The sequence below is a fragment of the Monodon monoceros genome, unplaced genomic scaffold (genome assembly GCF_005190385.1).
Source record: "Monodon monoceros isolate NGI ecotype Baffin Bay Population unplaced genomic scaffold, NGI_Narwhal_1 Super_Scaffold_17, whole genome shotgun sequence".
Lineage (NCBI taxonomy): Eukaryota > Metazoa > Chordata > Mammalia > Artiodactyla > Monodontidae > Monodon > Monodon monoceros.
Window position 1 is genome coordinate 28376034 of NW_021703773.1, and position 12205 is coordinate 28388238.

Consider the following 12205-nt stretch of genomic DNA (forward strand, 5'->3'; position numbering starts at 1 on the left):
TGTGGCAACTCTTTCGTAAGGGCACAATTACCCAAAACAAAATGTTTTCAGAATCAAGTGTAATTTATGAGGCCTCTAATAGAAATGGCACTCCCTGCCCTGCTGTTTCCCAGCCCAGATTCTCACTCCTACAATATCCTTCTGATATTTTATTTTCATATTTCTAAATAAAATGCTTTTTCTGCTTTTTTTTTTAATCACTTTTAGACGTTATCTATAGGCTTCCTTCTATGGAAGATTAAAATATGACTATATAGCTTTCACTGTGACATACACGTCCCCTCCCCATCTACCCAGTATGGTTTTGCTTTTTGTTTAACATGTTATGTATGCATATAAAGACATACTTGTTCACATTTACCTGCACACATGGATGACTGTGTGAATGCTGTTTGAGCTGAGCCGTATAGTGTACTGTGATCCTATTCCACTTCTGGTCTTTTTTGTTTGTTTTTCTTGAGCTTATCATTGACAGTCATTTTCATTGCTTAGTTTTCTATGTGCCTATCACTATCTCACCACAAGAATTTCTAAAAAGCATTGTAGTTTCTCTCCAAAACTGTCTACACATTAGATAATCTTCCAATCCCGTTTATTTCTCTTGGAGACACCACCCATGAACCCCTTTGTTGCTCTGCTCCCTGTGAGTCTGGTTCTCCCTAGGTCTACAGTCCCGCTGTTATCCTGGGACTTCCCATCACTGTGATCCCAGTAATCCCCTTTTTGTTTGGTCTGTTTGCATGCTAGAGGCTTTTATCAAATGGGTAGAAAGTCATGTTTAATATTGAGGACTGAAAAGCTGATGGAAATTCTGTTTATCTGAGTGTATAGATCATCTGATGTGATGGAGGTATTTGATAGAGGGAGGTCCACGTGTCAGTATCTGTAGGTCTTTTTTCCCTGGGGTGATTTGTTTCTCCACAAAAGAAAGGCCCTTGTCCTGCCATGGAGTTCTGTGCTCATGTCTCGGGGTGAGGGCTGTGCTGGAGAAGTTTTCCCTGCTTCTTCTTACCACTGCTCCCAGAAAAGCCCGTCTGACTTTACTTTTGTCTTATTCCAGAGGAGGGTGGGCAGGAGGGTGGAGGTAGGAGATTTCTCCATTTCACCCTGTTCTACACTGCATTTTCAGAGCTTTCTAGTACCCCCAATTTCCCAGCCTTTCTGGGAATCTGCGGAGGGAATCGGATGCTTCCTACTGACTCCCTCTCTAGACGTTTAAGCTCGAGGTTTCTTTGCTCTTCTAAGTCAGTTACCATTTATCCATTTGCTTTGCAACTTTCAAAACATCATCGGCTTTTATCTGCAGTGGGCTCTTTTCCCATTCCTCTTAGCTCCATCATTTTAGTTGAGTCTTGTGAGATGGTGAAAATAAGTTATGCCCACTTTGCTATGTTTATTACATAGTTGGCTTCATTTTCTCCTTTGTGTTTGATGTTATTCTTGACTTGCATTTAATCTCAGAGCCCTTGTCTGGCTTGGGTTCACTCTAGTTACACTCCTCACCCTGTTCAAGGAGAATGATTAGGTGGATATAAAATGAGAGAAAACCATTTGCATTTTGCCTGGTATGAAAGTAGTTGCAAAGTCAGTCTTACATTATGGAAAGCTGTCTCATCATTAACTATTAATCTAATAATAAGGCGAGAAAATGGGTCCTATTTAAATTCATCAACAAGGTCCAAGTTTTATGAGTGATAATTTTACAATGCCAAAAATGTCATATTCATTTGCAGTGGATGCTGAAATAACTCAGCCCTCATTTTAAGGGCCATCCACATGGGATTTGATCCTGTATCCATGCAACCCCATTCCTTGCTTTATATAGCTTCTCAGTTATTTTCATTCTATCATGTATATTATGATAAATATCTCAGGTTAACCTTTTATTTTTAACTACACTTGCAGCCTTAACTGCCATCTTGCAGAGTAGGTTTTCCCTATTTTGAACACTCTAGTAAGGTAAAGATAAGTCTAGCTAATGAAATGACTAAAGCAAAAAAATTTACACTCTATTTCTGATTTGATGATTTCATTACAATCAAATTAGTGTTTTTTGCTATCTCTGTACAATACTCATTCCTGGGATGCCTACATAAATTAAATTTATTAATTTACTTTCCAAAATGCTACTGTAGATGCCTTACGGTTTTATAACATTTAGAAGTGGACAAATTCAGAGAACATACATTTTCTCCAAGAGATTGTTTAAATTCAGTTGATATTTTAATGTGGCTTACATTTGAACTCAAATGCCACAGCCATTTTTAAGACTGGTTCCCTGGATTCTCTCACTACCACGTTGTGTTTCTCACTATACTAGTCTTCCACATGCCTCATGTCTTGAAGTGAACCTGATTTTGAAACTTTCCACAATTTACTTCCTGGGCTAATCACATGAGTTTGTAGGGAACTAGTGTGTCTTCTGTAAATGATAACATACATTGACTGATAAGAGTAAGGTAAACACTGTTACTTCAATGGGTTATTTTAACCACCCATTAACCATGTTTGCTGTGTGTACAAACATGATTTCAGTGTAGAGTTAGCAATTTTCTAATACCGTCTTTCATTGGACTTATTAAGGTAAGGTTTTTTTGTTTTGTTTTTTTTTGTAATGTTTGTTAGGCAGTAAAAATCAGGGGGAAACAAAAAGGGACTTCAATGACAAAATGCTTGACTACACACAAATCTATTGAAGATTGAACAGGGTCCCTGAGAACCCAACTCATTGCTTTCCGTCTCTCTATATCATCTTGGGCCCAGTGCCCATGGAGCTGTTTGTCCTGTCTTTTCTGGCTTGTCTTCGGATTCTCCTGCCCAACAGTTGTGCTTGCACTGATGTCCTCAGCACACAGGGGTAGGACAGGGTATATTATCATACCTTCCCTGCCATATGCAGCCAGCCAACCCTATTTTCTTACCACTTCTTCCAAAGCTCCCTCTACTGCAGCCAAAAAAAAAGAAGCTACTTTAATCCTGGCTTGGCCCGTGGTATTCTCCCTCTGCCGGAATACCCTCTCCCCTTCCCACTGTCTCTCCCTTTGCCTGATGAGCTTTTACTCAGTTTAAATGTCGGCCCCTCTGTGGACCCTTTCTTGGTTTTCCTAGCCCGAGTTAGTTTGCTTCCTACCACAGGTTTGCACAGCCCTGCTTTGGAGGAACCAGCATTTGGTTGCTGCCATGCCTCCTGCAAGAGGGTAAACCCTTCTAGGTTTGGGTTTGGGTTTCCAGGACCCAGTTTGGACTCTTATTCATGGTAGGCTCTCAATAAGTTGTTCACAGATGAATGGATAGTGAGCAGAAGGAAATAGTTGTTGAATAAGTAAATGCACCTATTGAAAGTAAGATCTGGGCCAGTGCTGAGAATGATCATTCAGATTCTGTATTCCGTTCTTGTCTTCATTCCATTGTCATGCTCACTTTTTCTTAGAAACAAAACATTGCTGTCTCATTTTGGGTAAGTATTAGATTTAATATATAAAAAAGGAAATATTTCAGACTGATAGCCCATAGATGGTTCTGAACTTTAGGAACTACCAAAAAGGAAGACTTAGACCTCATTCCTGCTAATTCAGCAAAAAAACCCTTGAGTTTTACATAGCAACTCTAGGGGCAAAAAAAAAAAAAAAATGGATTTACTGAATGTAGGAAAGAAGGAAATTGCAGATAAAAAGATCAGTGTGAGTTATGTAATTCAGCTTGATTAGTTTAGTTGTACAATTCTGCTGGTACATAGAAACATACAGCTTTTCAAGGAGTTTGGTCATAGAGTAGAGATGAGTGCAGAATCTCAAATGTTGAATTAAAAATGAAAACATTGTTTTGATTACTTAAAAATGTGTGGGTTCTAACGATGATGATGACAGCTTGTTTATGAGACATTTTACTCTTCCAAAGTGTGAGAAGGATTTCCAAACATGGATGTGGAGAACTTCTCCTAAAAACATTAGCTAATGATAGAAATAAAGTTACACACCAAAAGGTTTGCTTTTTGAATTTAGGCTTATGATCTATCTTCTCCTAATACATGGGGTTTTTTTAATTAATAAAATTCTGTATTATTTACTAAGGATTGTCTATAATGACTCCTTAAATTGGAAACTGGAATTTAGGAAGACGTAATATTTCATATGTTTAGGAACGGGGTGATTATCCTCACTAGGATAATAACCCAGACTTCTAGCCATCAGGAGACTTTTTTCTTAAACAAGCGTTTATTAATATTTGTAACACTTTTGTAACCTGAAGATTCTGATGGCACTTTGGTGTTCAAGATACATGTGCTTCGGATCAATGTAGTATGTAGTTACTGCTAGGGTTTTTTTGTTTGTTTATTTTGGTTTTGCTGTATCTTCAAACTGGTTTATTGTCCACTAAAAGCCTAACAAGTCTATAAAAAATGTTCTGCTTCTTCTCTCACTTATAGGTACTGTGGTCTTTGGAAATAGGTCATTGGATTTCCGAGGAACCGTTTGAAGAGTCAGACTACCTCCCTGCAGCTCCTGTAAGTCACATATTATTTTATGGTGGTAAATACAATTTGGTGTTTTCAGGAAGTCATTATTAGCATAGATATACACTCAAGTTTTTTTAATTAAATCAAGAGCAATTATGCCTATAACTAAAAAGACATATTTGCAGAACTTAACACATTTTGTCTATTTGTGAGCATAAATGTGAGAATGTGAGAACATTCCTCAAAAAGTTGTGAGAAATGTAATCTCAAAAAATTTAATTATAAAAGTCCTCAGGATTGAGAAAAACAAAAATGAAAAAAGACTAGATTCTTGAGAAGATACTATTATATATTGCTTACTGCCTTAAAAAATAATGCTGTTACTGTTAAAAGAGATAGAAGTGATAGGTATAAAAATTGTGGCCTGCTAGCCTTGTGATGTGGTCTTTCTGTTTTGATGTTTTTCCTGAAACTCAGCTTCAGCTTTACTGATTTTCAGGTATTTCAAATGCTTAATGGGAAAGTTCCAGGTTCTAATTTTTTTAAAGATTAATAAGTAGGTAATTTCAGATTTAGTTGGAAGCAGGATTGTGCAGAAGTTGGCTTTTGTTTTCAAATGTTAACTGGTTTGTCACGTTTTATCCTTTCAAAAGAGTAATACCTGAAAGGTAAATGATGATGTGTAATCTGTGAGTGGTCTCCATGTTTTTTAATTGTTTGAGTATGCCATATGACTATCACATAGTGAGAAGTTGAACTCTGTCCTCCAGTCGCTGTGGTTATCTAGTTGTTGGGTTGTTTTTGTTTTCATTTTTGAGATTGCTGTTTTGATTTGCTCTGGACTTTATAAATGTTTTCTTAAGGAGAGAAAAAATTCCTCTCAGCAAGACTCTTTGTTTGAAATACCGGGTAAGGAGTTGAAGTGTAAAGTAAAAACTCAAATTCTCCCCCACTCACTGTCACGAGAGAGTATACGTAACTCTGAATAACATAGTGAGGTTTGTCTTTGAAACTCACCTTATCCGCCTACATGGGCAAGTGAATATAAATTGTGTTGTTGCCAGTTTTTCCCGTATTATCATTTTCCCACCTCGGTGTCTGTCATGTGGTCATTGAGATGTCATGGAAATTTATTGTTTCTTTTGAGGCGGTGATATTTTCTTATTATCAGATGTTTTTTAGCTTGATACAAAGCTGTGTATAAATTCAACCTCTGCTAACCTTATGACGCCTTCTTACATGTAATAAGAGGAGCTGTTCTGGGATGGGAGGTTATGTTCTCATTAATATATTTGTTGGGCAAGTGCAGCATGGTGGGAAAGCAGAGGGCCTGACTTGTCCAGAGTCCATAAGTTGACTCAGCAACACCTGAGTGTCATAAAACTAAGCTGGGAAGAGGAGGGGGGTGTGGGGATAAAATAAATTAGATAAGAAAAATGGAATAAAGAAAAAAAATAGTGGTAGAACAGTATAAGGTGAAGACAGACACAGGTAAATGCTGGCTGCAAATTTCGCTCTAAGCTTCCTAGTAGCTGACTCAAAAGCGAATATATGAGAAATTGCTTCCAACTTATGAAGCATTACTCAGATGTTCATTAGTATTAATTGTACAATGGAAAAACTTCAAACGGAGTTAAAACTCTAGGAGTTTAAGGTTTTGCAGTCCTGAGCTTAAATCTGTGCTCTCAAAATTTTCTGTAAACATTTGAATATGCTATAAATATCAGATTTTGGTTTTGCGCCCCAGAACACCTTTTTTTTTTTTTTAATTTGCTGATGGTTTAATTCTAGTAAGATTTAAGTTAATGTTACTAACGCAAATTATTTTTTCCTGTAAATAACTTCCAGGGTGAATCCAGCTTGAGAAGTATAGCTTTGTAAGTGTTTTAAATGGAAGTGTTTTCTCAACCACAAACTACATTGTAGCCTACTTCCCTAAAATACGTCTTAGTAGAAGAGAAAAAAGACTTTTGTATTAGAATAGTGAGTAAAAGATAGGAAAGCCTCTTTGTCATGAAATTAAATGTATAATTTTCTTCATCATTAAAAATCAAGATTTTCCTTGTCACAAGGCACAATCATTTGTTTCAGAATCATATTACAATGTTGTAAATATCATAAAAGTTAAATGTGGTCATCTCACCTAATAAGTTATATTTAATTACTAAAAATCCCTTCATATTTAACAGCGAGGCTGAAAAAAAAAATAGTACAATCTTCATATATACTAAAAGAACACGTTTCTATTAATAATTTCAGAGATCCTGAAAGTTTTCACCAGAGAAACTTGAAATATATATATTTGAGCATTAACTTAAAACTAACCTATCAATGCCTATGCAAATATGCTGTTCTCAAAATGAAAATCTAAAGCACCTAAGAGGAGGAGTCAGAATGCGTTAACTATGTTTTTCCTTCTCCAAATATTAAACCGCTAATAACCACTTCTCATAAAAATCCCTGAATATATAGTATATTTTTATGGCTTCGAGAATTTTTCCTTCCTTTTAATTATGATAGTGGTGCTGAATTCAGGACATATGGATATTTACACAGTCTATAAACAGTGCTCAGAAGAATGCAGTTCCAAGGTTATCTCTACTATATGGCATAAGTGTTCTGTTTTCCAGTTATTTACTGATCGACTCGCACATAACATTCTTGGTTGTGACAACAGAGCCTGTAAATTGTCAGTCTCATTCGCAAGCTTAAATTTATCTTCCCGTAGGCTTTCTACCAGGTCACCATGCCAGGCTGTGGCTCGTTGGGGGTTGTGCTTCGGTTCGTTGAGTGATGCGGGTTTAAGGGGTGACGTTGATGGAGCTCGCGGGTCCCCTCAGTCTGGAGCGTGGGCAGTCTGTCCGAGCTGGATAGGGAGGCAGCATGCAGCTGTGTCTTTCAGAGCTTTGGGATTAAGTCTTTGAAAACTGGAAGACACTGTTCCTCAGGTGTGCACAGGCATTTAGAAATCTGCTGGGCGGATCATCATGGTCGTGGCCTTGAGCGAGTAGCCGGACCCTTTCCAGTAGTACCACTTAATACCATTGAACTTATTTGTGTTCTGCCTCTGTGGGTAGTACATTCCGTTCAGGTTGGAAGGACCACAGGCATCAAACCACCAGCCTGTGAAAGTGAAACACAGAAGGAATTAGGAGCCAGGTGGCCGTATCTCACCACGGAGTTACAAATACTGGCTAATCCGAGAGTCACATTCTGCTCATTTTAAGCAGGTGTGTGCGGGCCTTCTTGAGAGTGGAGGGTGCCACCCTGGCAGGTGGCAGTGTGGTTTTCCACCTCTACACTGGTGGAACCGTAGCCCCTGGGGCACATGTTTTTACGTGCTTTCTTACTCCTCTTCCCCTGTGCTGTGGGGAAGGACCAGTCACCCACAGACGTGACTAGGAGACCCACAGGACAGTTGAAAGTGTGGAAAAGTCAGAGCCCGAAGAATCGATGGGTGGCTCTCATCGGCCCAGGATCACCTTCCATCCAGTGCCAGCAACATGGTGGACCAGGCTGCTTCAGGCTCCCCTCCGCCTAACAAAGAATGTCTTTTTGGGACTTCCCTGGTGGAGCAGTGGTTAAGAACCCCCCCCTGCCAATGCAGGGGACACGGGTTCGAGCCCTGGTCCGGGAAGATCCCAGATGCCACAGAGCAGCTAAGCCCGTGCGCCACAAATACTGAGCCTGCTCTCTAGGGCTCGCGAGCCACAACTACTGAGCCCATGCGCCACAACTACTGAACCTGTGCTCTAGAGCCCACGAGCCATAACTACTGGAGCCCACATGCCTAGAGCCTGTGCTCCGCAACAAGAGAAACCACCACAGTGAGAAGCCTGCGCACCACAACTAGAGAAAGCCCGCGCGCAGCAACGAAGACCCAACACAACCAAAAATCAATCAATCAATAAATTTATTAAAAAAAAAAAAGAAAGTCTTTTTGTTTCAAACGTAACCCCAAATTTTAAGTACTCAGTGGAGCTAGATAAAAAGGAAACGTTTAAGTCCCAGAGACAGAAAGGAAATGTAGAGGTATAGTGGTGTGTGCACTAAGGCAAAGTGGGGGACCTGGGAGGCCGCTGCATGGCACAGCGGTGGAGCAGTGGGCATCCACACCTACACCTGAAGGACTAGGCTTGGGCTTTTAATACCCTTACCTAGAGGCCCTGGGTTTGGGAGGGGAAGGAATGCCCTCAGTCTACAAGCATTAATCCAGATAAATCTTTGCAAGATTGTGTTGGAAGGACACATACATTATGATGCCATTTATATAAAATTTTAAAATACAGAAAAAAAAAACTATTATCGATCTCTCCATACCTAGTAAAAGAAATCAATAATGTGAACGTTACAGGTATTGGTAGGGCATGTTTTATTTCTTTAAAAAGTATTCTGATGCAATTGTTATATTATTTATACCCTGAACTCTGATCGTTTCCTGATAGTAACAGCTCCATGACTTAGGTCGGTGCAGATTGATGTTGATTTGATAAGACGTTTGTGTGTGTGACTCATAAACCTTCAAACTATTCAAGAATATTGCAGATTTATAGATATGTCCATTCCAGAGCCTGCTGTCTGACTCAACTATAGAATTTACTGTCTATGCAAAAATCTAGCTGGTCATTACGCTGGTTTATCTGTGGTCCAGACCACGGCTGGGAATCTGACCTCTACAGTCGGGACCGCTCTGCTGTCTCTCTTGGGCTGCGTTTCTTCTCCCCGATCTCCTTTCCACTTCCACTCTCAGCCCTAAATCTTGATCTGAGTAAGTAAATATGTTGTTTCCTTGGTTATTAATGCACTGATACTCTCTTGAGTAGCTCTTGACATTCGGGTGGTCTGAAAACCGCCACCCTCTGCGTGGACATCTGGGCTCAGTGTGGGAATGACAGACAGGAAGCAGGATTCGGCGTGCTCCCTCCCCTCCCCGCCTCCCCTGGTTGGCTTCAAAAAGGATTACTGTGGTGGGATGGGAGAGACAGGCAGCTTTTACACAATCAGCATAATAGCTTTCTCTGGTTGAAAAAATTACTGAAGTAAGTATGGCTAATAGGGAAGACCTAAGTTACCAACGTCTATTTATACATGAAATATATTCTCTAAGGAACCATAGGACTGATTTTCTTAATGGAGCCTAATTCTCTCAGTATCATTTTAAAGACTTGAAAATTACTGGGTTTCAAATTATTTTTGTAAATAAATCCTTCCTTTTGTCCGTAAATGATTCTTAACTGCAGTACAAACACGTGACAAGTTTAGACCCTTTACTTGTTTATGCAGTACCTCGTATTTATAAAATATATTGACTGCAGCTCTTTCCTCTGGTTTTCCTGGGTGAGTAATGAATGAATTTTTGGTGATACAATTCATGGTCTCTACAAATTAAACCCTGCCAATTTCCTGTTTGCCTCTGCATTTCGTCTGCACTGTTGGCAGAATTTTTGTTGCTAATTTCAACCTTTCAGTGTTTTTAAGAACTAACTCCACAGCATTTGCCCGACTTTTTCCTGGTCTCAATCACAATTAACTGGTTTTAGTTATTCCATGTTTAAAATTTTAGGAATCAGAAGAATAAGTTTTCTAACAGTTGGTTCCTGTCACTAAACTCTGAAATGTTTCTGAAAACTCATCTGGCCATTAAGTGACTTATATCACATTTGCTTATGGGTATGGTTTCTTTTTGTTTGTGTGTTTTTTGTTTTTAAGAGGTCTAACATGAAAGGTAGAAGGCAAGAAGAGCCTGAAGATAGAGGCCTTAAAGTGGACAATCATTCATTTTAATTTGATGCACAGAAAGGGAGCTTGGTTAATTACTTTCTGTGCATTATTAGTATTTGCTATATATTAATGAAATACTTTAAAAAAAAAAGACAACTGAAAAATCCTTGTTTGAACAATAAATTATTAATTGGAAACATTTCTATACTGATGAATCTATATCCCTGTTTCGGTAGCCATTTTTAATTTTTAACCTTTTTAATAAAGCAAAATGGAATTAAACCATCGTGCCAACATCTGATACTCAGCACTAACTCCAGAGAGCTTGCTGAGGATCACACGGCCCCTCTCCTTGCCAGGGGTAGGTCCTGAGGAGACACGGTTGGCCTGCTGACAATTCTAGCTCAATATCACATTCGTGTGTAAAACTCAACAGTCTGAAAAAGCGAAAAACAAATTTCCCTGTATTGAGCGAGTAAGTCTATTTATGAAATTGGGACATTGTCACCAATCACAGGCTGAAGTCCAAAGAGCCAACCTTTCCCTCTATGAAATCCTTCCTTGCCAATACAAATAGGAAGAGAGAAACGTCATCCCACCTCCTGTGAGCATTTGTGAACATTTGCAAATACATTTGTCGTTGTCTGCGTCCTTTGTGCTAAAATCATTTCCTGGTTGGCTTATGCTGCTTATTTTGCCGGCTGTCCCTGTGAGTCCTTTAAGGTGAATCCTGTAAGCATGCAAAGAAAAAAAAAAAAAAAAAAAAAGGCAAAACATAATTGGCTTGGGTGGTTGATTTATCATAGTGGAAAGTTTTTCACAATGAAGAATTTCATTCTACAGAAACACGTGCTATGCTGCTCAGTGCACGCGTGCATACTCTGGACAAAATGTTTTTGCGCTGGTATAAACAGGAACCAACTTATCATCAAATCCTTAGGCAAAGAGGAATGTTTTCATGAAGCCTTCAACGCGTATCACTTGCACAGGCATCAGCGGGGACTTGGGGGCCCTGTCATTTATTTTCCTGCTGCTTTCAGGTAAACAGAAGAGGGGAAAATACATCGTGATGGGATCCTCTTTCCAAGTCTCCAGGCATCATCCATCTATTGTAGAAATGAGAATCCAGGATGACTGGTGGGTGTGGGGAGGACAGCAGACAACAAGGGATGACCACTGAATGTGAAGTAGAAATCTAGAGAACTGTGTGGAGAAACAAATCCTTGTGGCTGCTTTGCCTTGTTTCTGAATAGTATTATAATAAACCTGCCAGACATTGAGAAAGAATAACCGTACTATTTAGACCCTAGATAATAGCCCAGGCTTTTAGAAGATTGCAGAAATCTGGCTCGCCCCAGCACTGTGCCTGCCAAGGAGGAGGGGAGAAGGGCAGGGGCAGGTCTGTGAGCCCGACTCCAGGAGAGCCCCAGGCAGGCAGGCTCCGGAGCTCGGAGCAGGGTCCGGGGGACGCGGGTGCCTGTGTCGAGCTCCATGTCACAGTGTGGCGCTTGGAGCGTGGAGACCTGGGGCGTGAGGTCTCCCCATCCCAGGGACCCTCCTGCTGCACTTCAAGCGCCACCGCCGCCGCTCATCTCGGGAACACCTGCTCACATTTGCTAACAGCTATCTGGGAGGGAATAGGATTTCCTGGAATTCATGCTGGAGCAGAAGGTGGAGCTGAGAGGAAAGGTTCCCCAGGGGCGTGTCTCTAACCCGCCTGTGCCACTCACTGTCCCGGGCCCGTGCATGGAATGCCCAGACTGGCCCCGAGAGGCAGGCGCCACCCCCTTCTTACACGTAAGATCGCTAAGGTTCGGTTCGGAGGTGGGAGCTCGTCCACAGCCACGTGCTGTAAGTGGTGGAGCTGGGACTGGCAGCAGCTGGGACTGCACCTCTGTTAGGGCTCCACGCTGGTGCTCCCCTTCACAGGGGCGCTTGGTTATCGAGGAGGCATTTGTGAAAAGGGGGGCACGGGGGCATATCCAATGAGTTCCATAAAGCGCTGGTCCTGAGTAACGTTTGTGTTGG

The 12205-nt window shown here is 40.5% G+C and overlaps 2 protein-coding genes across 4 annotated transcripts in view; one reads left to right on the forward strand and one right to left on the reverse strand.

The window, feature by feature from the left end:
- The window catches only part of MCPH1 (microcephalin 1), a 230244-nt gene that overhangs the window by 95465 nt on the left and 122574 nt on the right, over window positions 1-12205 (forward strand). The window contains 1 exon segment of the mRNA XM_029226314.1: window positions 4427-4504. Within this exon segment, the coding sequence (XP_029082147.1) occupies window positions 4427-4504 (78 nt within the window).
- ANGPT2 (angiopoietin 2) overlaps window positions 6414-12205 on the reverse strand; it is a 54014-nt gene continuing 48222 nt past the window's right edge. The window contains exons 8-9 of one of the 3 annotated variants that reach the window (XM_029226317.1): window positions 10777-10907; window positions 6586-7579 (exon numbers count right to left, since the gene is read on the reverse strand). In XM_029226317.1, coding sequence (XP_029082150.1) covers window positions 7419-7579; window positions 10777-10907 — 292 coding nt within the window. In that variant the 3' untranslated portion in view covers window positions 6586-7418. Of the gene's footprint in view, window positions 7580-10776; window positions 10908-12205 lie in introns of all 3 variants that reach the window. The other 2 variants (XM_029226315.1, XM_029226318.1) reach the window with 2 other exon arrangements.